This window comes from Dendrobates tinctorius, unplaced genomic scaffold, assembly GCF_039654945.1.
Source record: "Dendrobates tinctorius isolate UK_male_01 unplaced genomic scaffold, ASM3965494v1 ptg000173l, whole genome shotgun sequence".
Classification (NCBI taxonomy): Eukaryota; Metazoa; Chordata; class Amphibia; order Anura; family Dendrobatidae; genus Dendrobates; species Dendrobates tinctorius.
Genome location: NW_027361840.1, coordinates 5878199 through 5906187, shown reverse-complemented (window position 1 = coordinate 5906187; position 27989 = coordinate 5878199). Strand labels below are relative to the sequence as shown.

Genomic DNA, 27989 nt, shown 5'->3' with positions numbered 1-27989 from the left:
TAGATCCCATTTTCACTACAAAACAGACAAGGGAGGATTTTAGTTCTGAAGCATTCTTAAATGCCGTAGCTCGCACATTGCAAAGCAATGCTGCTTAGCAAACAGCTCCCTGAAATTAGTCATAACAATTATTAAAAACAGACGCGGCGGCATAAAAAGACGTCTAAAATCTATAGCGAGTAGACAAATCATTAAGCAAAAGAAATGATGGCTTTACGACTATAATAATTACATCACGAATCTGTGCTTTGCCGCTAGCGTGTGCGCCCTGATCACCGACACTGATGTTGGTGATACAGTTTTACTGAATTGTGCTAAATCCATACACGCGGCCCTGGCCATCCCTGAGGACCAGCTTATAAGTTTTAGTGATATTGAAGCTTTTGAGAAACATCTGGGTATCAACATTAAAGTATTATACTACAGTCAGGGCGACTGGCGATATTTTCAAACAGGTAATACCCCTAGTGCTAGAACTATTTTCATATTGCATCATGATAATCACTACTACGGTATCAAAAATATGAAGGGTTTTATCGGCGCGGATTACTTTTGTGAAAGATGCAATTCGTTGTTTCATCACAAATTTAATCATTCGTGTCAATATTTTTGCAAGGCTTGTCAAAGAGAGTTGTGTGGAGAGAACCGACACGGATCAGCTGCCTCGCTGTCCAATTTGTCGTGTGTTTTGTCGGTCCAGTGAGTGCTTAGCTCACCACACTCATTTATCTGCAGATAATCCAACATTCTGCAGACTTAAAATATTTTGTGATAAATGTCATCATTTTGTCCCCAGAGAAAGTGATTCCGAACATAAATGTAAAGGGTTGCGCTGTCCTGTCTGTCACAGACGTTTAAATAAATTTGATGAGCACCTTTGTTACATGCGCCGGTATGTACCAAAGGAGGCGACAGATCAATATATATTTTATGACTTTGAATGTATGCAGGAGACAGGTACTCACATCCCAAATTATATTTATGCTACGACGCTGTATGGTAGCCCCTCCTGGGAGTTTGAAGGTAAATCAGCAACTCATGATTTTGTGCAATTCTTTACATCCGGTAAATTTTCTGGATATACGTTTATAGCCCACAATGCTGGAAGATACGATGCATACTTTATTGTTAAGGAACTGATTTCTGAAAAACTCTGTGTGAAATTAATATCCCGAGGTGGCCGTCTCTTGTGTGTAACACTGCCTGATTTGGAACTGAGGTTTATTGACTCCCTAAATTTCATACCGATGAAACTTAGTAAGATGCCACAGGCTATGGGGTTCTCAGGCTCAAAAGGACATTTCCCCCACTTTTTTAACACCGAAGAAAATCAAAACTATGTGGGCCCCCTACCAGCTGTAAAATATTATGGGGTAGAGTACATGTCACCTAGTGAGAAAGGGGAATACATGGAGTGGTATGAGACGCAGGGAGCGTGTCATGGAAATGACGCAGAAAAATGTTAAAATATACTGTAAGCAAGAAAAGAAAAAAATTGAAGTGTCCAGATGTGTTGATCCTTTTCAGCTCGTAACCCTTGCATCTGTATGTATGTCAATGTACAGGTTTAAATTTCTTCCAAAAAAAGACCATTGCCATTTTACCGGGTGATAATTATCACAAAACACAAAAACGGTTTTCATCACCCGCTATACAGTGGCTCATGTATGTATCCCACACAGAGAACATAGCAATCCAACATGCTTTAAGAGGTGGTGAAAAACGAGTTGGGAAATATTTTTTAGACGGTTATGCCTATGTTAATGAGAGACATATCGCATTCGAATTTCAGGGGTGTTTTTATCATGGGTGTCCAATCTGCTATAATGAATACGATTCAAATAAGGTCACAAACACCTCCTATGGTCAATTATATTATGCCTTTTTAGCTAAAAAACGTTTTCTGCAGTGGTGTGGCTACACAGTGAGAGTCCTGTGGGAACATGAATGGAATGAAATGATTCAAAAAGATTCTAATCTTCAATCATTTCTTCTCCAAATGGAATTCCCAGTCCCTTTAGACCCCCGCGATGCTCTTTATGGGGGCCGTACTAATGCCATTAAACTTTATCACCAACTGAAGCCTGGGGAGACGCTACATTACTATGATTTCACCAGCCTGTATCCTTTTGTAAACAAAACTAAAACATATCCCGTTGGTCATCCACACATTATCTATGAGGATTTTGGGTTCATTAAAAAATACTTTGGAATTGCCAAAGTTAAGGTCTACCCTCCGAGGGATTTATTTTTTCCTGTTCTACCGGTAAAACTCAACAAAAAATTATTGTTTCCTCTATGCTACACATGCTCTGTAAATTCGCAGACAGAGGAATGTACACATAGTGATGAAGAGCGGGCTCTGACAGGTACATGGTGCACAATAGAGCTTGAGATGGCCATAGAGAAAGGCTATAGGATAGCCCACATCTATGAAATTTGGGATTTTCCTAAAACCAGTGACCGCCTGTTTTCTCGGTACATTAAATTACATCTTAGGGATAAGCAGGAGGCCTCAGGCTATCCTAGCTGGTGCACTGATGACAGTAAGAAACAACAGTACATTGATTCCTTTCTTGAAAAAGAAGGGGTTCAATTATGCTCTGAAAATATAGGAGAGAACCCTGCTAAGAGACAGATCTCCAAACTTTTCTTAAATTCTTTATGGGGAAAGTTTGCCCAGAAATCTAATTTACCATGTACCAGCATTATTAGCGATCCTGATGAACTGTTTCAACATGTTTTTTTACTGTATTACGATGTTTCGATGTTGCATTTTATTGATGATGAAACCGCAACAATAGATTGGAAATATACAGAAGGGCACCACACCATCAACAAGAACACAAACATTTTTATAGCCTGTTTTACAACAGCGTATGCTAGACTAGAGCTTTACTCTCTGCTGGACAGGCTGCAGGAAAGGTGCCTTTATCACGATACTGATTCTGTTATCTTTGTGCAGAGAGAAGGTGAGTGGAGACCTCCTTTAGGTGATTACCTGGGGGAATTGACCAGTGAGATACCTGATGACACTTACATCACTGAGTTTGTATCTGCAGGCCCAAAGACCTACGGATACAAACTCAACACCGGTAAAACTATCTTAAAAGTGAAGAGAATAACATTAAATGTTGGTAATGCTCAATCTATTAATTTCAGCAGTCTAAAAGATCTTGTTCTGGACTACCCGCGTAATTCTGATTCTGAAACGCAAAAACGTATTGTCGTAGAGCAGCCCGGCATTGTGAAAAATAAAAAGTTCTGGTCCGTTGAAACAAGACTTCTTCGAAAAACCCAAAAGTGTGTTTACACAAAGCGCAGACTATTAGACGATTTTACCACCGTGCCATTTGGATATTAATTGTGACTCATGATGGACCCACGTTTGCAGCATCCATTCTCGTGTATTCTAGCAGGCCCGTCTAATTCTGGAAAAAGTTACTTTGTAAAACAATTGTTACATAATATTGACACTCATTTTTCTCATAAGCCTGATAATATTGTTTGGTTTTATTCCTGCTGGCAGAAACTATATGATGAAATCTCTCTTTCTTTTCCCTTCATCAGATTTGTGGAGGGTCTGCCGCATACATTCGTAGATGATGAATTATTCCCTCCTGAAAAGGTAAATTTGACTATTGTTGACGATCTCATGGAGAGTGCTAGTGATAACTGCGAAATAGAAAAAGCATTTACCAAGTATGTCCACCACAGAAATCTCAGCATTTTCTACCTGGTACAAAACATATTTTGTCAAGGAAAGAAAAGCCGCACGATAAATTTAAACACAAAGTACATGGTCCTTTTTAATAATCCTCGGGATAAATTGCAAATTGTAACACTAGCGCGACAAATGTATCCAGGAAAAACACGCTATTTCTTAGAAGCTTTTGAGGATGCCACGCGGGTGCCTTATGGGTATTTGTTGCTAGACTTAAGAGCGGATACCCCTGAGGACCTTCGCTTGAGGACAGACCTGTTTCCTCCAGCGTTACCAGCTGTGTATGTTCAAAAGAAAAATACTTCTAAAAAGTGAATTTTAAACAAAATCAGACATTCTACACTGCAACCATAGTGTTGTAAAGATGTCGGAGAGAATACGGCGTAACTGGAAGCTCTTAAAAACACTGGTGAAGGCCCCACCTTCTATCAGAAAATCTATTTTGTGCAATGCGAGTCATGATTTAATTACAGCTATAGGGGAGATTGCATTAAACATCTTAAAAGGTCGAATCCCTCTGAAAGAGCGACAAAAAGATATACTAAAAAAGTGGCGAAAAGCTATAAAATCCATGAGTAATAAATCTTACAGCATAAAGAAAAAGCAGCTACTGAAGCAGACTGGTGGCTTTATAGGTCCTCTTTTAGGCTTTGCAATCCCAATAATAACAAGCCTGCTTGCCGGCAAATAATGGAACATACCGAGAAAATGTATCTTGTTCCCAAGCAGGAGCTAATCAAACTTCGGCCCCCTATCACAGACATTCGCCAAAGCGTTATCCAACGTCTTGATGGTGAAATTAGTGAGATTTTACAGCGTCGTGACATGCCGGATGACGTGAAAATTAAAAAATATAGTGATGTACTGCAAAGATACTTGGTTCATGCTAAACAAGATGCTAAAGAACTATCAACTTTAAAGATCATTAACACTCCAGAATCTGATCACCAACAATTGTCAAATTCACCCGTTGATAAAAGCCCCGCTGTCAATGAAATTGTAAGTCATGTAAATCCACGATATAAAAAGAATGCAGAACTTCTACTAAACAAGATGTTGCAAAACACAAATATTACATCGTGGAATGATAAAAGTGAGTTTATTTTCAAAGGAACTGTAATACCCGGCTCTAATATGCTGGATTTGGTGCGTAACACAACTCAGAGCCATGCCCTAACTGGCAGGAATTTACCAAGGGGCTGGAATACATTTATGCACGCTATGGCCAAGTTAAATATGCCATCCACAGTTGTGGGCAATTCCGCAACTAGAGTCCATTTAGATAAATTAAAAATGCCCATGAATGAAACTGATGGCGTGTATAATCCTCGAGCCCTATCCACCCCCAGTCGGGCGATCCGTCCTTTACACTTCTCACCATTAGGTATCACACAAGGGCCACTGATGCCTAAAAAAAGTTCTGTTCCATTACTACAGTCCATGTGGCTCACTATGTAACATTGGTTCTGTTCAATTGTAATGCATTAAATGATTATATAAGAAATGTGATGTATATATTTATAATATTAAATATACAAATTGTTATATATGAATGTAACGCTTTTTGTAACACTTTATACTGTCCTGTATTATATATATTTTGATTTGATTAACTGCAGTGCAGTGTGATAAATAAAATGTAATTGAATGTACTTCTAAAATGACAGTGTAAATGTCAAATGTATTGCTTTATAAAATGTATTTGATTGTTGTTCAATAAACACTATTATATTTTTCATAAAAATGGCGTCTCTCATTTTTATTTACAATTCGAATAAAATGTTCCCTTTATTAAAATATTCACCATATAAATAATACACCCATTGAATTGATACTAATTAAAGTATAAAATGTCTATAAAAGGCAAACATTTGATTCCTTTATTAAAATATTGGCCATATACATAATATGCCCAATGAACCGATACTAATTAAAGTATAAAAAGGATATAAAAGGGTCCTTTATTGGTCATATAAAAGCGTATCAAACACATCCTTTTATATCAAACAATAGCGATTGATATAAAAGTGATTCAATCACGATCCTTTTATTCTACTTTATTAAAAGTCCTATAAAAGAGAAAATAATTGGGCATATAAATATTTTGTCCTATAATACCTTTTTATATACAATTTGATATCAAATTGTATAAAAGTGTATCAAACACAACCTTTTATATCAAACAATAGCGATTGATATAAAAGTGATTCAATCACGATCCTTTTATTCTACTTTTATTCTACTTTATTAAAAGTAGAATAAAAGAGAAAATAATTGGGCATATAAATATTTTGTCCTATAATACCTTTTTATATACAATTTGATATCAAATTGTATAAAAGTGTATCAAACACATCCCTTTTATAACAATTTGATATCAAATTGTATAAAAGGGGCGTGTTTGATACACTTTGATAGGGGCGTGGTACCTGTCAGATTTCTTTTTGACGAGTAATACAGCCCCCTTACTACTGTCCCTTCTTAAATTTTAGTAGGGAATCACTCATTACAACATCATATGGCAGAGAGTTCTATAGTCTCACTGCTCTTACAGTAAAGAATCCGCATTTGTGATTATGTTTAAACCTTCTTTCCTCCAGACGTAGAGGATGCCCCCTTGTCCCTGGTCTAAGAGTAAAAAGATCATTAGAAAGGTCTTTGTACTGTCCCCACATATATTTATACATTGTGTGAGAATCATGTGGGAATAGTGGATGAGGGCAGGTATATCTCGCCCAGATTCCTTTCCTATGTGGCCTAGTCTGGTCAGTATCGCACCTGCTTACTAATGGATAATGGGAGGTGGATATAAAAGGATGCAAGGTGGTTGTGTGTGTCTCAGCCTGGGAACACAGAGAGCCTGTCTGTGTGAGAGACACACGTGAGTGGAAGCAGTGCCCACTGCAACTGTGGTTTGGCTGGACGGGAGAAGCCCGCCAGTTGGTAGTTAGGTTGTACTTTAGTTAGTGCCGGACAGGCAAGGATTTGTTTTATGTTTTATTTCCTTTTGCATTGCTTTCACCGTTAATAAACCTGACCCAGGGTCAGTTACACCCGAATCCCAGCTCTGCGCCTGAGTTTCATGCTGAATGCACGTGACCTTTGACCCCAGCAAAGGCGATACCGGAGTGTTTTATCACAATTGTAATAAGTTCACCCTTAAGCCTCGATTTTTAAAACTAAATAACCCCAAGTGTAATAACCTGTCTTGGTATTGCAGACCCCCCAGTTCCCTAATAACCTTGGTCGCTCTTCTCTGCACCAGCTCCAGTTCAGCTATGTCTTTCTTATACACCGGAGACCAGAACTGTTCACAGTATTCTAAGTGTGGTCGCACTAGAGACCTATATAGAGGTAAAATTATGTTCTCATGAGCATCTGTGCCTCTTTTAATGCATCCCATTATTTTATTTTCCTTTGCAGCAGCTGCCTGACACTGGCCACTATAAACGTGTTTGTCGTCCACCCATACACCCAGGTCTTTTTCAGTGAGTTTTGGCCAGTGTTTTACAATTTAACATATAATTATACATCTTGTTTGTTCTACCCGAGTGCATGACCTCACATTTATCCCCATTAAAGCTCACTTGCCATTTATCAGCCCAAGCTTCTTGTTTACATAAATCCTCCTGTAATATAAAATTGTCCTCCTCTGTATTGATTACCCTGCAGTTTAGTGCCATCCGCAAATATTGAAATTCTACTCTGTATGCCCCCTACAAGGTCATTAATAAATGTTAAAAAAGTGGGCCCAATACTGACCCCTGTGGTACCCAATGCTGACCCCTGTTGTACCCCACTGCTAACCGTGACCCAGTCCGAGTGTGTTCCATTATTAACCACCCTGTTTCCTATCACTGAGCCAGCTCTAAAGGGCAGTTTGATTTACTATTTATAGCGGGTTCTTAGATTTGGCAGCCGTCACACGCTAAAAGACGCTTTTTATTGCAAAAAATAGTTTTTGCATCACCACATTTTGAGAGCTATAACTTTATTTTTCTGCTGATGGTGCTGTATGGCAGCTTGTTTTTTGCAGGACAAAATGATGATTCCATTTTTATTTACATCCGTCTTTTTGATCGCGTTTTACTGCACTTTTTGTTTGGCGGTATGATGATAAAGCATTTTTTTGCCTCGCTTATTTTTTAACGGTGTTCACTGAAGGGGTTTACTAGTGGGACCGTTTTATAGAGCGGGTCGTTATGCACGTGGTGATACCAAATATGTATACTTTTATTGTTTTTTACTTACATAAATAAATGGATTTTGTCAGGGTCCTGTCAGCGCCGGCGTGCAGCCTCCACTGAGCAGGGACTCACCAGCACTGTAGGGGGGCCTGGGGTCAGGTACAGCTGGAAAGTACACACAGGACCTGGGGACGCTGAAGTTTAGCAAGCAGTGAAGGACCTACGATCATGTGACAGCAGGGGGCAGGGCTTAGCATCTGGATGGCAGGACAATAAACAGAAATACTCAGTCAGGCAAAACAGAGGTCAAAGTAAAGTGCCAGGGATGAGACAGAATGGATAGTCGGGGCCAAAACCAAACAGACATAGAAGGTACCAAGCAGAATCCAACAAGCAATATGCAGAGAACAGACCGAGTCGTACACAGAGTATCAAGCAACCAGAACACAGCACAAACACACGCAGGGGTCACCACACTATGTCAAGGGCAAAAGTATAACTGACATGGATGGGAGCTTCCTGAGGCTATAAGAAGCTTTCCCAGAACCAATGAGGCCACCATAATAAGTCCCAGGTGTGCAGGTAAGAGTCTGCACTGAAATCAAAACATTAACCCCAGAAGTGCAGGTCCACCAGCACTAGTATCATGACAGTACCCCCTCTCAACGGGGGGCCTCTGGACCCCAAGGCTTGCCCGGGTACCTAGCATGGTAAGCCCGAACCAGGTGATCCGCATGCATCAATCGGGCCGGCACCCAGGACCTGTCCTCCGGCCCATACCCCTTCCAATGAACTAGGTACTTTACTGACCGCCGTACCAACCTGGAGTCTGCGATGTGACCAATCTCATATTCCACATGTCCCTCATTCGAAACAGCTGCAGACTCGGATTCTCACCGGACTGCTTCAAAAGGTTTCAGTAGAGATCTATGGAAGACGTTAGGGATCTTGAAAGAGGGTGGAAGGCACAGCCTGTACGCCACTGGGTTGATTTTCTCCACAATCTTGTATGGGCCAATGAATTTGGGGCCCAACTTGGCTGACGGAATCTTTAACTTAATGTTTCGTGTGGAGAGCCAAACTTTCTCTCCAACCTGAAACATGGGACCAGGTGTTCGTTTCTTGTCCGCAAAAAACTTATACCTGCCTTGAGACCTAGATATACGCCGCTGGACTTCTGCCCATGTATCTTTTAACCGCTGAACAGAGTCCTCAGCCCCGGGACACCCCGAATCTAGACGAGAAAACTCACCAAAATGAGGACTGAACCCATAGTTGATCAAGAAAGGGGACATACCAGTGGATTGACTCACCCAACTATTGAAGGCAAATTAAGCCAACGGCAGTATATCACACCAGTCATTCTGTCTAGCAGAAGTCAGACATCTGAGGATCTGTTCCAGAGACTGATTAGTGTGTTCCATCTGACCGTTACTCTCGTGATGGTATGCAGACGAAAAGGACAGAGACATCCCTAATTTTTTGCAGAAAGCACGCCAAAACTTAGCCACAAACGGCACACCACGATCAGACACCACATTCAGGGGTACCCCATGCAAGCGGCCACATGCTGCACAAACAACCTGGATAAGGTCTCAGCAGAAGGTAATGCGGACAGGGGTACAAAATGAGCCTGCTTTGAAAATCTGTCCACCACTGCCCATACCACCATATTACCCCTGGAATTCAGACGAGATCCCTGCTAACACCACCCCAGGGTGCAGAATGGAGGACGGTGGCTCAGGGGCAGAGGATGAAAACTGCGAGATAAGGCGTCAGTCTTGACATTCTTCGACCCTGGACGGAATGTAATAGTAAACTGGAAACGAGGGCCTGTCTGGGCGTTAGGTCTTTTAGCAGACTCAATGTATGACAAATTTTTGTGATCTGTGATCACAGTAACCGGGTGACTGGCCCCCTCCAAAAAGTGCCTCCACTCCTCAAACGCCAACTTGACCGCAAGCTATCTATTGCCTACATCATAATTACTTTCAGCAGCAGAGAACTTCCTGGAAAAGAAAGCACATGGCCTAAGGTTGGTAAGAGTGGCAGGCCCTTGGGACAACACTGCCCCCACCTTGGAGGCATCCACCTCCACCACAAATGGTTTGGACGGATCTGGCTGTACCAACACAGCAGACATAAAAACATTTTTCAGAGTCGCAAAGGCCTCTTTTGCGAGCGAGGACCAATTTCTCACATCTGCACCTCTGCATCTTAGATCCGTAGTGGTTTGACCACCTGCGAAAACCCTCGGATAAATTTGCAGTAATAATTGGCGAACCCCAAGAAGCGCTGAAGACCCTTAAGATCTCGGGGTTGCACCCAATCTGCAATGGCCTGCACCTTCTTGGGGTCCATGCGATAACCCTCAGAGGATACAATTAATCCCAAAAAAGACAATTCTTGAACACAAAATACACATTTCTCCAATTTGGTGAACAGATGATTTTCTCAGTCTTTGGAGAATAGTTTCTACATGTTCCAGATAAGAATGCCTGTCGGAGTATATCTCCTTTTGGATAAATTATTTGGGCTTACTGTGCGCTGCTGAGACCAGGATAAAAGTCACCACATGAGAAACTTTTTAACTCTTTATTCCCAACGCGTTTCGAAGTGTAAAAACCACTTCTTCTTCAGGGGATGATGCGTTGGGAATAAAGAGTTAAAAAGTTTCTCATGTGGTGACTTTTATCCTGGTCTCAGCAGCGCACAGTAAGCCCAAATAATTTATCCAAAAGGAGCTATATCGGTGGTCACAGTGTGAACCTCGGGCGTGCAGCAGGCTGACATTGACTTACATGCTTTAATCCGCTTTGGTAAAGGTGAGTAGATTCCACTTGAATTTATTTCATTTTTACCCAGATAAGACCCTATTGCGCTCTTTCTTTCCTCAGTTTTTTATCCTGTCGGAGTATATCAAAATATCATCTAAGTAGGTAACAACAAAACGACCAATGAGATCCGAGAATACCACGTTGATGAAATTCTGAAATATGGCAGGGGCATAGGTAAGACCAAACAGCATGACTAAATTTTCAAACAGTCCTTCGAACGTGAGGAACGCAGTTTTCCATTCATCCCCCTCTTGGATCCTTATCAAATTATATGCCCCCCGAAGATCCAGTTTGGAAAACCATTTTGCCCGATAGTTGGTTGCACTAATCGGGAATCAACGGAAGGGGGTACACCAGCACTAGTATCATGACAGATTTATTGGAAAAATATATTTTTTCATTATTTAGGGATTTTAAAAAAAAATATTTTTACACGTACTATTTTTTTGTTAGCTTTATAACATTGTCCCAGGTTGGGACACGACTATATCATGTCAGATTGCCGATCTGACACTTTGCATAGCACAGTGTCAGATCACCAATCTGATAGGCAGTGAGGGACGCATGCTGGCGCCTACTGAGCAGGTGCTCGCAAGCCACTTCACTGCAGGACTCAGAAGGACCCCACGGCCATTTTGGAGCCGCAGGGTCCATGGAGACCACCAGAACGCGATCGCATCGGGTTGAGGCGGTGGAAGAGCGCAGGGAGCCCCCTCCCTGCGTGATTCCTCTCTATGCCGCTGTCAGTACTGACAATGGCATCAGGAGTTAAATGCCCATGATCGGTGCTAACACCGATCATGAGCAATGCTGCGGGGTGCCAGCTGTCACATACAGCTGACACCTGCACGCGATCGCCGCAGCACTCAGTTCCCGCAGAGCAGTACTAGTACAGCGCATGTCGGGAAGGGGATAATAATGGCCCTTTAAGAATAGTAATGCCAGCAGATGCCCCTATAAAAATAGGCTTTGTGAGTTTCAGAGTTTCCCATTCATAAATAAAACAAAATGTGTCTGATGATGTGTCACACACCACATGACCAGATAAGGTTGTTTAAATGTCACAATGACATTTCCCAGTGAATGCATTTGTATTGGTTGAAAGCAATGTTTAGAGTTGAAAAACGCAACAAAAACGCTACGTGTGAACATAGCCCTAGTGGTGTTGGTATTTTTTTTTGGGTGGGGGGTGTTATTTCTTTCTCCTACATACAAATTATGTCCCTTAACATATTTCCCTGGAAAATCCATTTTGGTTTTACTTTTGTATGTTTTAGTGTGTGCCTGTAAAAGTGATAGCAGCGACCTGGGAGTCAGAAATGCTTCCAGTGGTCTTCCCCATGATGTCCCCGTGTCATTTGAGCACTGTTACCATCAATTTCAGATTTTTTTAGACCCTAAATGGACCCCCCTGGGGGATCGCGGTGAAAATGCTGTTTTCCCATAGACTTACATTGGGCTCGTTGCTCGGGTCGAGTACCCGAGTATTCCAATTTGCTCGACCCAAGCAACGAACACCCGAGTATTTTAGTGCTCACTAGCCATATTTGTTATAATGTTACTATAAAATTACTACTTCTCTGTATGAGTTTTCTTATGCTTGTAAAGATGTGATTTCTGAGTAAAACATTTATTACATTCTAAACATGAATATGACTTCTCTCCAGTATGAATTTTCTCATGATAATTAAGATGTGATTTCTGTGAAAAACATTTCCCACATTCTGAACATGAATATGGCTTCTCTCCTGTATGAATTCTCTCATGACTATTAAGATGTGATTTACAAGAAAAACATTTCCCACATTCTGAACATGAATATGGCTTCTCTCCTGTGTGAAATTTCTCGTGACGATTAAGCTCTGATTTATGTGCAAAACATTTCCCACATTCTGAACATGAATATGGCTTCTCTCCTGTGTGAAATTTCTCGTGATGATTAAGCTCTGATTTATGTGCAAAACATTTCCCACATTCTGAACATGAATATGGCTTCTCTCCTGTGTGAATTTTCACGTGACGATTAAGCTCTGATTTATGTGCAAAACATTTCCCACATTCTGAACATGAATATGGCTTCTCTCCTGTATGAATTTTCCCATGACTATTAAGATATGATTTATATGCAAAACATTTCCCACATTCTGAACATGAATATGGCTTCTCTCCTGTGTGAATTTTCTCATGACTATTAAGATGTGATTTATGTGCAAAACATTTCCCACATTCTGAACATGAATATGGCTTCTCTCCTGTATGAATTTTCTCATGACTATTAAGACTTGATTTACTTGCAAAACATTTCCCACATTCTGAACATGAATATTGCTTCTCTCCTGTATGAATTTTCTCATGATAATTAAGCTCTGATTTATGTGCAAAACATTTCCCACATTCTAAACATGAATGTGGCTTTTCTCCTGTGTGAATTTTCTCATGACGATTAAGATTTGATTTCTCTGTAAAACATTTTCCACATTCTGAACATGGATATGGCTTCTCTCCTGTATGAATTTTCTCATGATAATTAAGCTCTGATTTATGTGCAAAACATTTCCCACATTCTGAACATGAATATGGCTTCTCTCCTGTGTGAATTTTCTCATGACGATTAAGATTTGATTTCTGTGCAAAACATTTCCCACATTCTGAACATGAATATGGCTTCTCTCCTGTATGAATTTTCTCATGAACATTAAGGTCTGATTTACGTGCAAAACATTTCCCACATTCTGAACACGAATATTGCTTTTCTCCTGTATGAATTTTCTCATGATAATTAAGCTCTGGTTTATGTGCAAAACATTTCCCACATTCTGAACATGAATATGGCTTCTCTCCTGTATGAATTTTCTCATGATAATTAAGATTTGATTTCTGTGCAAAACATTTCCCACATTCTGAGCATGAATACGGCTTCTCTCCTGTATGAATTTTCTCATGAACCTTAAGGTCTGATTTCTGTGCAAAACATTTCCCACATTCTGAACATGAATATGGCTTCTCTCCTGTATGAATTTTCTCATGAACATTAAGATGTGATTTATGTGCAAAACATTTCCCACATTCTGAACATGAATACGGCTTCTCTCCTGTATGAATTTTCTCATGAACCTTAAGGTCTGATTTCTGTGCAAAACATTTCCCACATTCTGAACATGAATATGGCTTCTCTCCTGTGTGAATTTTCTTGTGATGATTAAGATTTGATTTCTGTGTGAAACATTTCCCACATTCTGAACATGAATATGGCTTCTCTCCTGTGTGAATTTTCTCATGAACATTAAGATGTGATTTATGTGTAAAACATTTCTCACATTCTGAACATGAATATGGCTTCTCTCCTGTGTGAATTTTCTCGTGACGATTAAGGTCTGATATCTGTGCAAAACATTTCCCACAAGCTGAACATGAGTATGGCTTCTCCCTTTTAGGAGGGCTTTTATCTTCAGCATTTCTTCTGTGACTTTTCTTTTGTGTAACAATCTGTGATGAAGTAGGAGATAATTCTTCATTAAAACCATCCGATGATCGATCTCTGCTGTGAACAGCTGGGGGTATATCTGAGATGTCGGCAGTCTGTGTACATGTATCTTGTGTGATACTACAATTATCTGCTTTAAATTCTAAAGATATCAGATGTCCCTCGGAGCTCCCGGTACAGTCATCTGCCAAGAATAAAATGCATGTTGTTATTTTTGAACAATATAAACTTAAATATTAATTATATCTTAAAATAATAAATTAGGGGAAAAAATCCCATACAAATTGCAAAGTAAGCAGCAGAACTATTATTAACTGACAGAAGTGTCATTTACTTGGGGGGTGAAGACAGAATAATCAATCAGTTCTACTAATGTTCATTGTTGTTCAGTGTGGAATCCTGCCACCCATTGTACTATTGCTGAGTGAAATGGTTGCCGTGTGGCAGTATTAATGCTCCACTGCTCCAGAATTAATGTGTGCACTGTAAATCAGGAGATGTATAATGCAGTGTATGTGCACACACTGCGGACTGATTAATGTGCATTGGGCGGTGCACTCTGCTGCCATTTACTGGCTGATGTGTGCATATGAATGTTATATATTCAGTCTCCCCCCAGAAGCCGCCATAGAAACTGGGAGAAGCCTCCACGCTCAGTGCTGACACTTCCTGTAAGGTGGGACAACCTAGTCCTGTCTAGTCCAGGGAGCGGTGGGAAGCACTACTACTCCCAGAATCGATTCCAGTCAATGCTGAGGGGACATCTTTCTCCATATAATCACCTCTACAAAGGCGTGAAGCTTCTTACAGTCGGGAGAGATAAATCTGAGCCAGTGGTCTCCTCCTCGCACTGTGGTTATATCTAGTGATGAGCAAATTTGTTTGGAAATCGATCATCAAACATAAATTTGGCACGAATATGGCACATTCGGATTTGTGATCAGAAACACAAGCAAAATTTTATAAAATTGGGAAAAAATTGGTAACATTCGGTACAAGTGCTGGAAAATGCATGCTTTGCCACAAATATTTTCAGCACTTAAGCAACGATAATGGTGGTGTATGATGAGCGTTTGGCACCTGTATGATGAGGGGGGGATTGCAGAGCTCAGAGGCACGGCGTTCTTGGAAACAGTCATTTTTTCCCTAACTTTAAGTGTACACATTGTGGCTAGCCAATCAGGGTGCAGTAAACACCCACAATGTGCTGACACAACAGCTTGTGTCATTGGCTGCTGAAATCACATGTCCCTCTCCATATAAATAGCGGACATCTTGTTTTAGCGCCATTTTGACACTGATACAGCGCAGAGAGGCTGCTCCTGACGCAGCCACCATTAACAGCAGGATTTTAGCTAGTTAGGCGGTTGTATAGCAGTCAGATAGTGGAGGTAGATAATGTCTAGTGTGGCTGGGTAATTACTGAGGTCCACAGAAAAAGCCGGCAGGGCACATGTCCTACAAGTGTGTTGTGCACTGCTTCTATAGTGCTTCATGTACGAGTATAGCATTCCAAATAATATGTTTTCAGTAGCTAAATGTAAAAAAGCCTGCTGTATCCCACATTATAGCTGGCTACATAGGCGGTTGTATATCAGTCAGATAGTGTAGTGAGCTACTGTCCTATGTGGCTACTAAATTTACCATCCTTACCTTTTTTTTCTTTTTTGGACATTACCGAGCTACACAAAGAAAGCCAGCCGGGCACATGTCCTACAAGTGTGTTGTGCACTGCTTCTATTGTGCTCCATGCACGAGTATAGCATTCTCATTCACATGTAGCTAGTGAAAAAATATTAACCAGCCTGCTGTATCCCACCTTGTCATTTAGTGCTGTGGTGATAGAAAACTGCAGACCTAAGGCACATTAAAAACAAAAGTTATTATTTTTTCTGTTGCTAAGTGTAAAACAGCCTGCAGTATCCCAAGTTGACATTTTGTGGCAGTGATATGAACCTGTCTGCAGACCTAATTAAAAAAAAATATTTTTCAGTTGCAAAAAGTTAGACAACCCGCCGGATCCCACGCGTTGTGGATTGCAGAGAATTTTATTAAAGGTTTGTGCAATTATCTTTTTTTTAATTGTTCCCCCTTTTTTGCCTCAGCGTTCCCTAAAGACTGCGTTGTTTTCGCTTTCATTTAACCCCTTTACCCCCAAGGGTGGTTTACACCTTCATGACCGGGACAATTTTTACAATTCTGACCACTTTCCCTTTATGAGGTAATAACTCTGGAGCTTCCATGGATCCTGGTGATTCTGACATTGTTTTCTCGTGACATATTGTACTTGATGGTAATAGTAAAATTTCATTGATATAACTTGCGTTTATTTGTGAAAAAAACGGAAATTTGGTGAAAATTTTGAAAATTTCACAATTTTCCAACTTTGAATTTTTATGCCCTTAAATCAGAGATATGGCACACAAACAACTTAATAAGTAAGATTTCCCACATGTTTAGTCTACATCAGCACAATTTTGGAACCAAAAGGTTTTTTTCTTGCTAGGAAGTTATAAGGGTTAAAAGTTGACCAGCGATTTCTCATTTTTGCAACATCATTTTATTTTTACGAACCACATCACATTTGAAGCCATTTTGAGGGGTCTATATGATAGAAAATACCCAAAAGTGACACCATTCTAAAAACTGCACCCCTCAAGGTGCTCAAAACCACATTCAAGTAGTTTATTAACCCTTCAGGTGCTTCACAGGAATTTTTATTTTACCAAGGGTAACACGAGAAATTTGACTGCAAAAGTTATTGTGCAATTTGTCCTGAGTACGCTGATACCTGATATATGGGGAAGAAACCACTGTTTCGGCTCATGGCAGAGCTCAGAAGGGAAGGAGCGCCGTTTGATTTTTTCAATGCAAAGTTGGCTGGAATTCAAATCGGACGCCATATCACGTTTGGAAAGCCCCTGATGTGCCTAAACAGTGGAAACCCCCCACAAGTGACCCAATTTTGGAAACTAGCCCCCAAGGAACTTATCTAGATATGTGGTGAGAACTTTGAACCCCCCAAGGGCTTCACAGAAGTTTATAATGTACAGCCGTACAATTAAAAAATCATAGCTTTTCCACAAAAATAATCTTTTCACCCCCAATTTTTATTTTCCCAAGAGTAACAGGACCCCAACAGTTATTGTGCAATTTGTCCTGAGTACGCTGATACCCCATATGTGGGGGTAAATGACTACTTGAGCACATGGCAGAGCTCAGAAGGGAAGCAGCGCCATTTGACTTTTTTGGCTGGAATTGAGATCGGACGCCATGTCGCGTTTGGAAAGCCCCTGATGTGCCAAAACAGTGGAAACCCCCACAAATGACACTATTTTGGAAACTAGACCCCCCAAGGAACTTATCTAGATGTGTGGTGAAAACTTTGAACCCCCCAGGGCTTCACAGAAGTTTATAACGTACAGCCGTAAAATTAAAAAAATCACTTTTTTCACAAAAATGATCTTTTCACCGCCAATTTTTATTTTCCCAAGGGTAACAGGACACCAGAAGTTATTGTGCAATTTGTCCTGAGTACGCTGATACCCCACATGTGGGGGTAAATCACTATTTGGGTGCATGGCAAAGCTCAGAAGGGAAGCAGCGCCATTTGACTTTTTGGGCTGGAATTGGGATCAGACGCCATGCCGCATTTGGAAAGCCCCTAATGTGCCTAAACAGTGGAAACCGCCCACAAATGACACCATTTTGGAAACTAGACCCCCCAAGGAACTTATCTAGATGTGTGCTGAGCACTTTGAACCCCCAAGTGCTTCACAGAAGTTTATAATGCCTGGGCGTGAAAAGAACAAAATCATATTTTTTCCACAAACATGAACTTTCAGTCCCCAATTTTGTTATTTTCCCAAGGGTAACAGGAGAAACTGGACCCCAAAATTTGTTGACCAATTTGTCCTGAGTACACCGATACCCCATATGTGGGAGAAAACTACTATATGGGCACACGTCGGGGCTTGGAAGGGAAGTAGTGACGTTTTGGAATGCAGACTTTGATGGAATGGTCTGCGGGTGTCATGTCACTTTTGGAGAGCCTCTGATGTGCCTAAACTGTTGAAATCCCACTCAAGTGACCCCATTTTGGAAATTAGACCCCCCAAATGTTCGGGCTTGTGGATCGCACCAAATATAAATTATGAAAAGGTGCGATCACAACTTGGGGTCCACCGTGGAGAGATGGTATACTGCTGCTATACAACAACGCACGGCGAGTAGTAACGTGCTCGCTTGACACCAGCGGGTAACCACTGAGCCGGTGTGATTGGAAACGGGCTCTGTTACTGCAGAGTCCACAGAAACCTATGCCAAAGCCTGTTACACCTCACAGGCTACGGCTAGAGAAGCGCTACCGTGAGGTCCCAGGACACTGCTTTTGAGACACGAGAAGTGTGCCCCTCTAGCACCTGGAACCGCTACTGCGGAGCTAGGGAAAGTTCCCCCTGGAACATTGTGCCCTGTTAAACGTCATAGAGTGCAGCAAGCATTAGCTTACCGCTCTGAGCATGTACTGTGATGCCTGTGCGGACTGGCGCCCATTAGCGCTGACGGATGATAGAGCTAAATGCACTGCGGTGCTAGGCAGTGCCAGTACTAAGTGCTGACTCTAACCTCTAAACCCTACTAACACACGTATCAAAGGGAAGGGGTTTCTTAATGAGTCATTCACCTGTCTCATACATCCCTCGTCACACACACCATTATAAACATAAGAACTAATGTCTATCATAGCGCATGGCGGGGTGGCCATGCGGACCTTTTATAGCAGCGTCCTTCTGGGACCTTCCTGATGGTCCAATCCGAGCTGGAGAAGGACCTGACCATGTGACCTCCGATCTCCAATGAGAGATCATCCCACAGGCATGCTCAGTGGACCAAAAGGAGGACTTAGTCCCTGGAGTCATTCGTTGCTGACCACCAAGCGTTGCTATAGCTGGACCAGAGGTGGCAGCAGCGAGCAAACCCACAATGCTGGTGTGAGCAGAGCGCCGGGATCGATGAGTCTGCTGAGCAGGCTCCACTGTGGCCGGAGAGGAATGGGAGACCACCGAAGGCAAAGCTCGGGATTCCTGCTGTGCAGCGGCAGTAACCCGATGCCTAAGTTCCTTGATGTTATCTAGATGTGTGGTGAGCACTTTGAACCCCCCAGTGCTTCACAGAAGTTTATAACACTTGGGCGTGAAAATAAAAAAAATCATATTTTTTCCAGAAACATGAACTTTTAGTCCCCAATTTCTTTTATTTTGCCAAGGGTAACAAGAGAAATTGGACCTTAAAAAGTTGTTGTCCAATTTGTCCTGAGTACGCTGATACCCCATATGTGGGAGAAAACTACTGTATGGGCACACGTCGGGGCTTGGAAGGGAAGTAGTGACGTTTTGGAATGCAGACTTTGATGGAATGGTCTGCGGGTGGCATGTTGCATTTGGAGAGCCCCTGATGTACCTAAACTGTGGAAACCCCCCACAAGTGACCCCATTTTGCAAACTAGACCCCCCAAGGAACTTATCTAGATGTGTGGTGAGCACTTTGAACCCCCAAGTGCTTCACAGAAGTTTATAATGCCAGGGCGTGAAAATAAAAAAAATCATATTTTTTTTCCACAAAAATGTTATTTTTGCCCCCAATTTTTATTTTCCTAAGGGTAACAGGAGAAACTGGACCCCAAAAGTTGTTGTGCAATTTGTCCTGAGTAGGCTGATACCCCATATGTGGGGGTAAAACACTGTTTGGGCGCATGGCAGAGCTTGGAAGGGAAGGAGCACCGTTTGACTTTTTCAACGCAGAATTGGCTGGAATTGAGATCAGACGCCATGTTGCGTTTGGAGAGCACCTTATGTGCCTAAACAGTGGAAACCCCCCAATTCTAACTCCAACCCTAACCCCAACACACCCCTAACCCTAATCTCAGCCCTAACCCTAACCAGTGATGTCCATCTGGTGCGAGTCTGGACTGCAGTAAGACAGCACCCTGAGCAACCCCAATACCCTTTACCCCTATACAGGGATCTGGATTTACAGCAGAGCCCAGGAGGGAGCTGTCTGTATGAGAGTAATGGACCAGAGCAGGACGGTCGCCAGGAAGGGGTTAAAAAACGGGACCAAAGGCGTAGTCAGGAATCCAAGTCAAAACCAGGCGGCCAGCAGAGGTACAAAAATGGCAGACAGTAGCAAAGTCAAATCCAGGCCAAGGTCAGAGTCATAAATCGGGAGGGCAGCAGAGGTACAAAATCGTTAGGCAGTCGCAGCATCAAAAGAGAGGCCAAGGTCAGAGTCGTAAACCAGGAGGGCAGCAGAGGTACAAAGTCGTCAGGCAGGAGCAGAGTCAGAAATCCAGGCCAGAGTCAAAGGTAGCAAATAACACACTAGCACACTGGGGAAACCAAGACTATATCTGGCGGCCTGCAAGACAGGCCCCAAGGTATTTGATGGATTAGGCTATCCCTCACAGGCTCACAGTCTGATGACGTCATTTGGACCACCCCCAGGACCAGGCCAGATGGTGATGCACCAACCCTTTCATGACTGACAGAGGAGCAGAGCCTGCGCCCACCAGATGCCTGCGCAGGAGTCCCTTCTCTGTCACCACCACCCTCGGGCGAATCACGGCGCCTCCTAGTGGCCGAGGCAGGAACAGCCATCCCCTAGTCTGACAGTGACATGACAGTCCGGCGCCTCCCAGTGGCTGAGACCGGTACAGCAGTCCTTGTATCTGACAGCGACGTGACAGTCCAGCGCCTCCCAATGGCCGAGACAGGAACAGCAGTCCCTGTGTCTGACAGCGACGTGACATAACCATAACCCTAACCCTAACACACCCCTAATCTCAGCCCTAACCCTAACTCTAACCCTAGCACTAACCCTAATGGGAAAATGGAAATAAATACATTTTTTTTATTTTATTATTTTTCCCTAACTAAAGGGGTGATAAAGGGGGGTTTGATTTACCATTTATGGCGGGTTTTTATGTTTGGCAACTGTCACACGCTAAAAGACACTTTTTATTGTAAAAATAATTTTTGCATCACCACATTTTGAGAGCTATCATTTTTCGATATTTTGACCGACCGAGTCATGTGAAGTTTTATTTTTTGCGGGACGAGTTGACGTTTTTATTGGTATCATTTTTGGGCATGTGACCTTTTTATTGCTTTTTATTCCGATTTTTGGGACGCTGAATGAACAAAACCCAGCATTTCATGAATTTCTTTTGGGGGGTGCTTTTACCCCGTTCCGTGTGTGATAAAATTGATAAAGCGTTTTTATTCTTCGGGTCAGTACGATTACAGCGATACCTCATTTATGTCTTCTTTTATGTTTTGGCGCTTTTATGCAATGAAAACAATTTTATATAAAAAATTAATATTTTGCATTGCTTTATTCTGCGAGCTATAACTTTTTAATTTTTTCACTGATGACGCTGTATCGCGGCTCGTTTTTTGCGGGACAAGAAGACGTTTTCAGCGGTACCATGGATATTTATATCCGTCTTTTTGATTGCGCGTTATTGCGTTTTTTGTTCGGTGGTATGATGATAAAGCATTGTTTTTTGCTTTGTTTTTTATTTTTTAAGGGGTTCGCTAAAGGGGGTTAACTAATGGGACAGTTTTATAGGGCAAGTCATTACGGACGCAGCAATACTAAATATGTGTACTCTTCTTTTTTTTTTTATTTCCAAAAAATGAATTAGGGAATATATATATATTATTTTTTTATTTTAATTGAATATATATACATATATATATATATTTTCTTCACTTTATTACATTGTCCCGGGGGGGGGACATCACTGTCATGTGTCAGATCGCTGATCTGACAGTTTAGGCAGCACTCTGTCAGATCTGCTGTCTAACAGGCGCTGCAGAAGCTTCCTCACTGCCTGCTCTCTGCAGGCACTGAGGAAGCCGCCTCCCTGCAGGCCCCCGCGGCCATATTGGATCCGGGGACCTGCAGGGAAGGAGGCCCCCAGAGCAGCGCAGCACATCGCGCTGTGCTGGGGGTCTCAGGGAAGCACGGAGGGAGCCCCCTCCCTGCCAATGCTTCTCTAAACCCCCGGTACACTGCGATCATGTTTGATCGCAGTGTGCCAGGGGTTAACGTGCCGGGGGCGGTCCGTGACCACCCCTGACACAGTGCCGGGTGTCAGCTGTCACCCCCTCCCCCGCTGATCACTAAGACGTACTATCCCGTCCCCGGTCATAGGGGCCCGGGTACCGTGGACGGGATAGTACGTCTCAGAAAGGGGTTAAAATAGTTTATAGCATCTAGTGTGTTATAGAGGCCTGATCCATAGGCCACAAAAAAAGTTGTTATTAATGTCATACAGTAAGGGACCTGACTTTTAAATAGTTTGTTTCATCTAGTGTGTTAGAGGCCTGATCTAGAGGACACAAAATTTCTTCTGTTCCTAGTGTCATGCAATGGGGACGTGACTTTAAAAGAGTTCGTAGCATCTAGTGTGTTATTGAGGCCTGATCCATAGGCCTTGTTGATAATAAATAGCCACAGCATGGACACTATGACACGCCCCCTGAGGAAGGAAATCTCGGAAACGCGCGTCGAGGTGGGCGGGAGGCAGTGTGGTGTCTGGAGTCTTGCTATCTGGTATGTCTATTACATTACTTTCTGATGATGCTGGGTAGATGTTAGCGTCTCGCTAGGCAAGGCGAGCTTCTGGGAGTGGACCCTCTGGACCGTGGCACCGAGGGGCCGCGGGCGAGCAACCAGGTGGAACCGACCCCTATACAGGGACCGTTAGGAGCAGGCCCAGGGGTTCGAATGCCACGGCAGCCGGTACCAAGAGGGGCAGCTCGGAATGGCCTGGAGCGAGACAAAGGACCTGGTACCACGAGCACAGGGTAGACCTCAGGTGGAGACTGGAGTAGGACAGCAGGAAACAAAGACACTGGCAGGCAGGACCAGAGTAGGACTGCAGGAATCAGGCACGGGTAGACAGGACCGGAGTAGGACTGCAGGAATCAGGCGTGCGGATAGCGCAAACAACAATCAGGTGCCTCCCACTATGGGAGGGCGGCCTGAAATACCCGAGGACCGGCCCCCATTGCTCCGGCGGTGCTACAGGGTCAGGGCACCGCCAGAGCATAAAAGACAGTGAGAACCAGCCGCGGCCTATGGCGCATGTGCAAGGCCTGCAGTGATGTCACAGGCCGCAGGCCGGTCTGAGGATGCTGCCGCCGACGGGGGGAGGATAGGCTGCGGCACTGGATGGTAAGTATGAGGGTGCGCGACGGGGGCCGTGACAGTACCCTCCCCCTTAAGCCGCCCCCTGCTGCGATTGGCAAAAAATCTCCTGAGAATGCGGGGAGCGTTAATATTCTCCCGGCGTTCCCAGGACCTCTCCTCAGGACCAAAACCCTTCCAGTCAATAACAAAAAAGGTCCTCCCTCTGACTCTTTTCATGGCGAGAATATCTCTTACCTCGAAGGTGTTGTCGGAGCCCACAGGTCACAGAGCAGAACAGGGTGAGGGATGAAACTGATTTAGTACCACGGGTTTCAGGAGAGAGACGTGGAAGGTGTTCGGGATTCGAAGCGAAGCAGGCAACCTCAACTTGTAGGTGACTTCATTGACACGTTCCAGGATCTCAAAGGGGCCGATGTACAGGGTACCCAGCTTGTAAGAGGGTCATTTTAACCGGATATACTTGAATGAGAGCCAGACTTTATCTCCGATGTGAAACGGCAGAGGGTCTAACCTCCTTTTTTCTGCGTGATTCTTCATTCGCCCTCTGGCCTTCTTGAGTGCCGTGTGGGTCTTGGACCAGATCTCAGAAAATTCTTGGGACAAGGAGTTGGCTGCAGGTACCTCGGAGGCCGGAGCTACAGGGAGAGGGATACCGGAATGTCTGCCAAATACCACGAAAAACGGTGACTTGGTCGAGGATTCGCCGGTGTGATTGTTGTAGGCGAACTCCGCCCAGGGAAGCAGGTCAACCCAGTCGTTCTGGTGGGCGTTGGAGAAATGACGAAAGTATCCAGTCAACGTTTGGTTAGTTCGCTCTACTTGCCCGTTGGTCTGCGGATGGTAGGCGGATGAGAAATCCAGGGAAATATCCAGGAGTCTGCAAAGTGCTCTCCAAAACTTGGAAGCAAACTGGACTCCTCGGTCAGATACGATACGTTGAGGTAGGCCGTGAAGCCTAAAAATTTGATGGATGAAGACCTTAGCTAATCCGGGTGCAGAGGGATGGCCGCTCAGAGGGATAAAATGTGCCATTTTGGAAAAGCGGTCCACCACCACCAGAATCACCATACAACCGGATGAATGGGGCAAATCGGTGATAAAGTCCATGGCAATGTTTTCCCAAGGTAACGTAGGAACTGGCAACGGGAGCAGCAGGCCAGACGGAGGCCGACGTGGTATCTTATTTCTAGCGCATGAGGGACAGGAGGTGTGGTAGGGGACCGGATTGGGGGGTGGTCCACTGCTTACCACGACCGAACGATGCAAAGACAAGACGGAGGCAGAATTCAGTTGTAACAGATCCGGGTTTATTGGCCGTCCTCCTGACGACCGTAGCCATACACCGCAGCATGTTTACAGCTCTCCGTATCCAGGCCTGGGTACCTTTCACCTTTCCTTTAGTCGTGATGACGTCCCTCGCGGATCTTTCGCTAGGGCTGTCCTAGACCAATCTACCACCAGAGCTTCACCTGCCCGAGGTCATCGTCCAATCGGGCCTCATCTGTCCTGCGGTACGTCGTGTCAGGGCCACCCCCCTGACTGTCTTCTCCTGTCAGTCCCCTGGTTGAGCTCTTCACCGTTCTCCATCTTCTGTCCTGAGTCTTCCTCTGCTGAGCTCCTCCCGGGACTAACCTAACCTCTGGAACCCCAACCATTCCTATTTATCCCCTCTCTCACTGGTAATTTCCCTCCTGGGTTCCTATCTCCCCGCCCCCCATGACTAAGCAGTTTCTATAGCCGTAAGCTGATGTTAAGCCCTGAACTACACTCCCCCCTGCCATCTTGTAGTCAGATGTCGGTACTGCACTCCCTTTTCTGTCTTTCCCTGCTGTTATCTTTCTGTCATTGCCAACCTCCGTCTGTAGTGCACAAATTGCCCCCTCCTACTTCCAGTCAAGTCTGTCCGTCAAGTCACCTTCCCCACAGAGGCAACGAAGTCTGCTACATCTTGGCAGAGAGTTGGCCACCAATAGTGCCGTGATATGAGGGCAAGAGTCTTCTGAATTCCGGCATGGCCTGCCAATTTGGAGGAATGCCCCCAAAGCAGAACTCTTCTTTTGGCATTCTCAGGCACGAGAGTCTTGCCTGGGGGTGGAGAAAGCAAATTCAGCAGTGCCACGTGGGTTCGATGATGTGAGATGGTTCCTCCCCAACCTCGGACGGTTGGAAGACTCTGGATAGGGCATCGGCTTTGGTGTTTCTGTCCCCAGGGCGAAAATGGAGCTCAAAATCAAAGCGAGCGAAAAACAGGGACCACCTGGTCTGCCAAGGATTAAGTCTCTGGGCGGACTGAAGGTAGGTCAGGTTCTTGTGGTCCGAGTAAATAACAAACGGATGGACAGCTCCCTCCAGAAGGTAACACCACTCCTCCAATGCCAACTTGATGGCCAAGAGTTCACGGTTGCCAATCGAGTAGTTGCACTCGGATGGGGAGAAGGCTTTGGAGAAGAATCCACAAGGGCGTAAGCGACCAGAGGCGGTTTTCTGGGATAGTACAAACCCGGCACCTGTCGAGGATGCGTCCACTTCCAGCACGAAGGGTTTGCTGTTCTCAGGATGGGATAACACAGGAGCCGTGGAAAATGCCCGTTTTAGTGACTGGAAAGCCTCTTCAGCCTCTTGAGTCCAGGAATTGGAACTCGTCCCCTTACGGGTAAGGGCGGAGATCGGCTTGGTAAGTGACAAAAAGTGCAGAATAAATTGCCTGTAATAATTGGTGAATCCGAGAAAGCATTGGATAGCTCTTATGCCGACGGGGCGGGGCCATTTGAGAATGGCGGACAGATTCTCGGGATCCATCTACAGTCCGACGTCGGAGATGATGTAGCCCAGAAATGGTAGCGAGATTTGCTCGAACAGGCATTTCTCCATTTTGGCGTACAAACGATTCTCCCGAAGACGCTGAAGAACCAGGCGGACAGTCCTCCTATGAGACGGAAGGTCTGGGAAGAAGACAAGGATGTCATCCAAGTACAGTACCACACAGGAGTACAAAAGGTCCCAGAAGATCTCATTGATGAACTCCTGAAACACGGCGGGAGCATTGCACAGACCAAAGGGCATAACCAGGTACTCATAGTGACCGTCACGGGTGTTAAAAGCGGTCTTCCATTCATAGCCTGCACAGATGCGGATAAGATTGTAGGCTCCTCTGAGATCCAACTTGGAGAAAATCCACGCCCCTCTGAGACGATCAAACAACTCCGGGATGAGTGGAAGGGGGTACCTGTTCTTGATAGTGATGTTGTTCAAGCCCCTATAGTCAATGCACGGGCGCAGCGAACCGTCCTTCTTTTTGATGAAGAAGAAACCGGCTCCTGCGGGAGAGGACTTCCGTATGAATCCTTTGGCGAGGTTCTCCTGGACGTACTTGGACATGGCTGAGGTTTCTGCGGGAGACAGTTGGTAAATCCTACCCCTTGGAGGGGTGGAACCAGGGATTAACTCGATTGGACAGTCAAAAGACCGGTGCGGAGGAAGGATCTCTGCCTCCTTCTTGTCAAAGATGTCTGTGTAGGACCAATAAGCCGAGGGAAGCCCCGAGAGCTCCAAAGGTGGGCGTGCGGGAGCAGCAGGATGAATAGGGTTCGGACACCGGCCTTGACACGAGAGTTCCCAGCGCAATACCTCCCCAGACGACCAATCGAAGATGGGCTGATGGGTCCGTAGCCACGGAAGGCCAAGCAGAATTGCGTGAGACAAATCAGGCAGCACGTAGAAAGCCACTCTTTCACGGTGGAGAGCGCCGAATTGCAAGTCAACCTCCTCAGTGACCCTGGTGATGGGTTCCTGTAGCGGTTTGCTGTCAACTGAAGCAATTAATCGTGGATTCTTTAGGGTAACCATGGGAATTCGGTACTTGTCCACCTCTTCACGCCGGATGAAGTTACCTGCCAAGCCCGAATCCACGTAGGCCACCTCGGACCCACGCCTCTCCCCTCAAAGCAAAAGAACAGACATCATGAGGGATTGAGAGGAATCATTAACACCTAGGGAGGCCTCTCTTACCTGGCCTAGGTGGAAGAGTTTCCCGGTCTCTCAGGACAAGAACTGATGAAATGTGATCCTCCTCCACAATAGAGACATAGACCTTGCGCCCATCTCTCTCTCTGATGTGACTCAGCCAACCTGACACGGTCAACCTGCATGGGCTCGGGAGGAGGAGTGTGGGCGGACCCAGCTGGTCGTGGACTAAAGGTCCGATTCGCGGATGGGATTGGTCTGGTGGGTCTCCTTTCCCTAGCTGACTCCCGCGCGCACTCCTGAAACCGGAGGTCTGCCTCTCCTGTACTCTGCCCTCCCAGTCTCCCTAGGGCTTTCCCTCCTCTATCCTGCCTCCTGCTCTCCCCTCTCCATCTCGGTTGTCTGCCATCCTACACCTCATACATTTTGCTTCTTTGCCTTTACAGCCTCCAGTCCTGTGCTTCACTGGCTCTCCAGTCCTGTACCCCACTGGGTCTCTGCCTTGCCCGGTGCTCTGCTTAGCGTCCACGTCTGTGCCTTCTTTCTATTGCCTCAGTCGTCCCTTTGGTTCCGGC

General features: G+C 44.3%; 1 protein-coding gene across 1 annotated transcript in view; it reads right to left on the bottom strand.

The window, feature by feature from the left end:
* Positions 1-27989, bottom strand: part of LOC141053953 (uncharacterized) — a 357992-nt gene that overhangs the window by 260818 nt on the left and 69185 nt on the right. Inside the window, exon 3 of the mRNA XM_073551110.1 lies at positions 12461-14416. Coding sequence (XP_073407211.1) covers positions 12461-14416 — 1956 coding nt within the window. The remainder of the gene's footprint in view (positions 1-12460; positions 14417-27989) is intronic.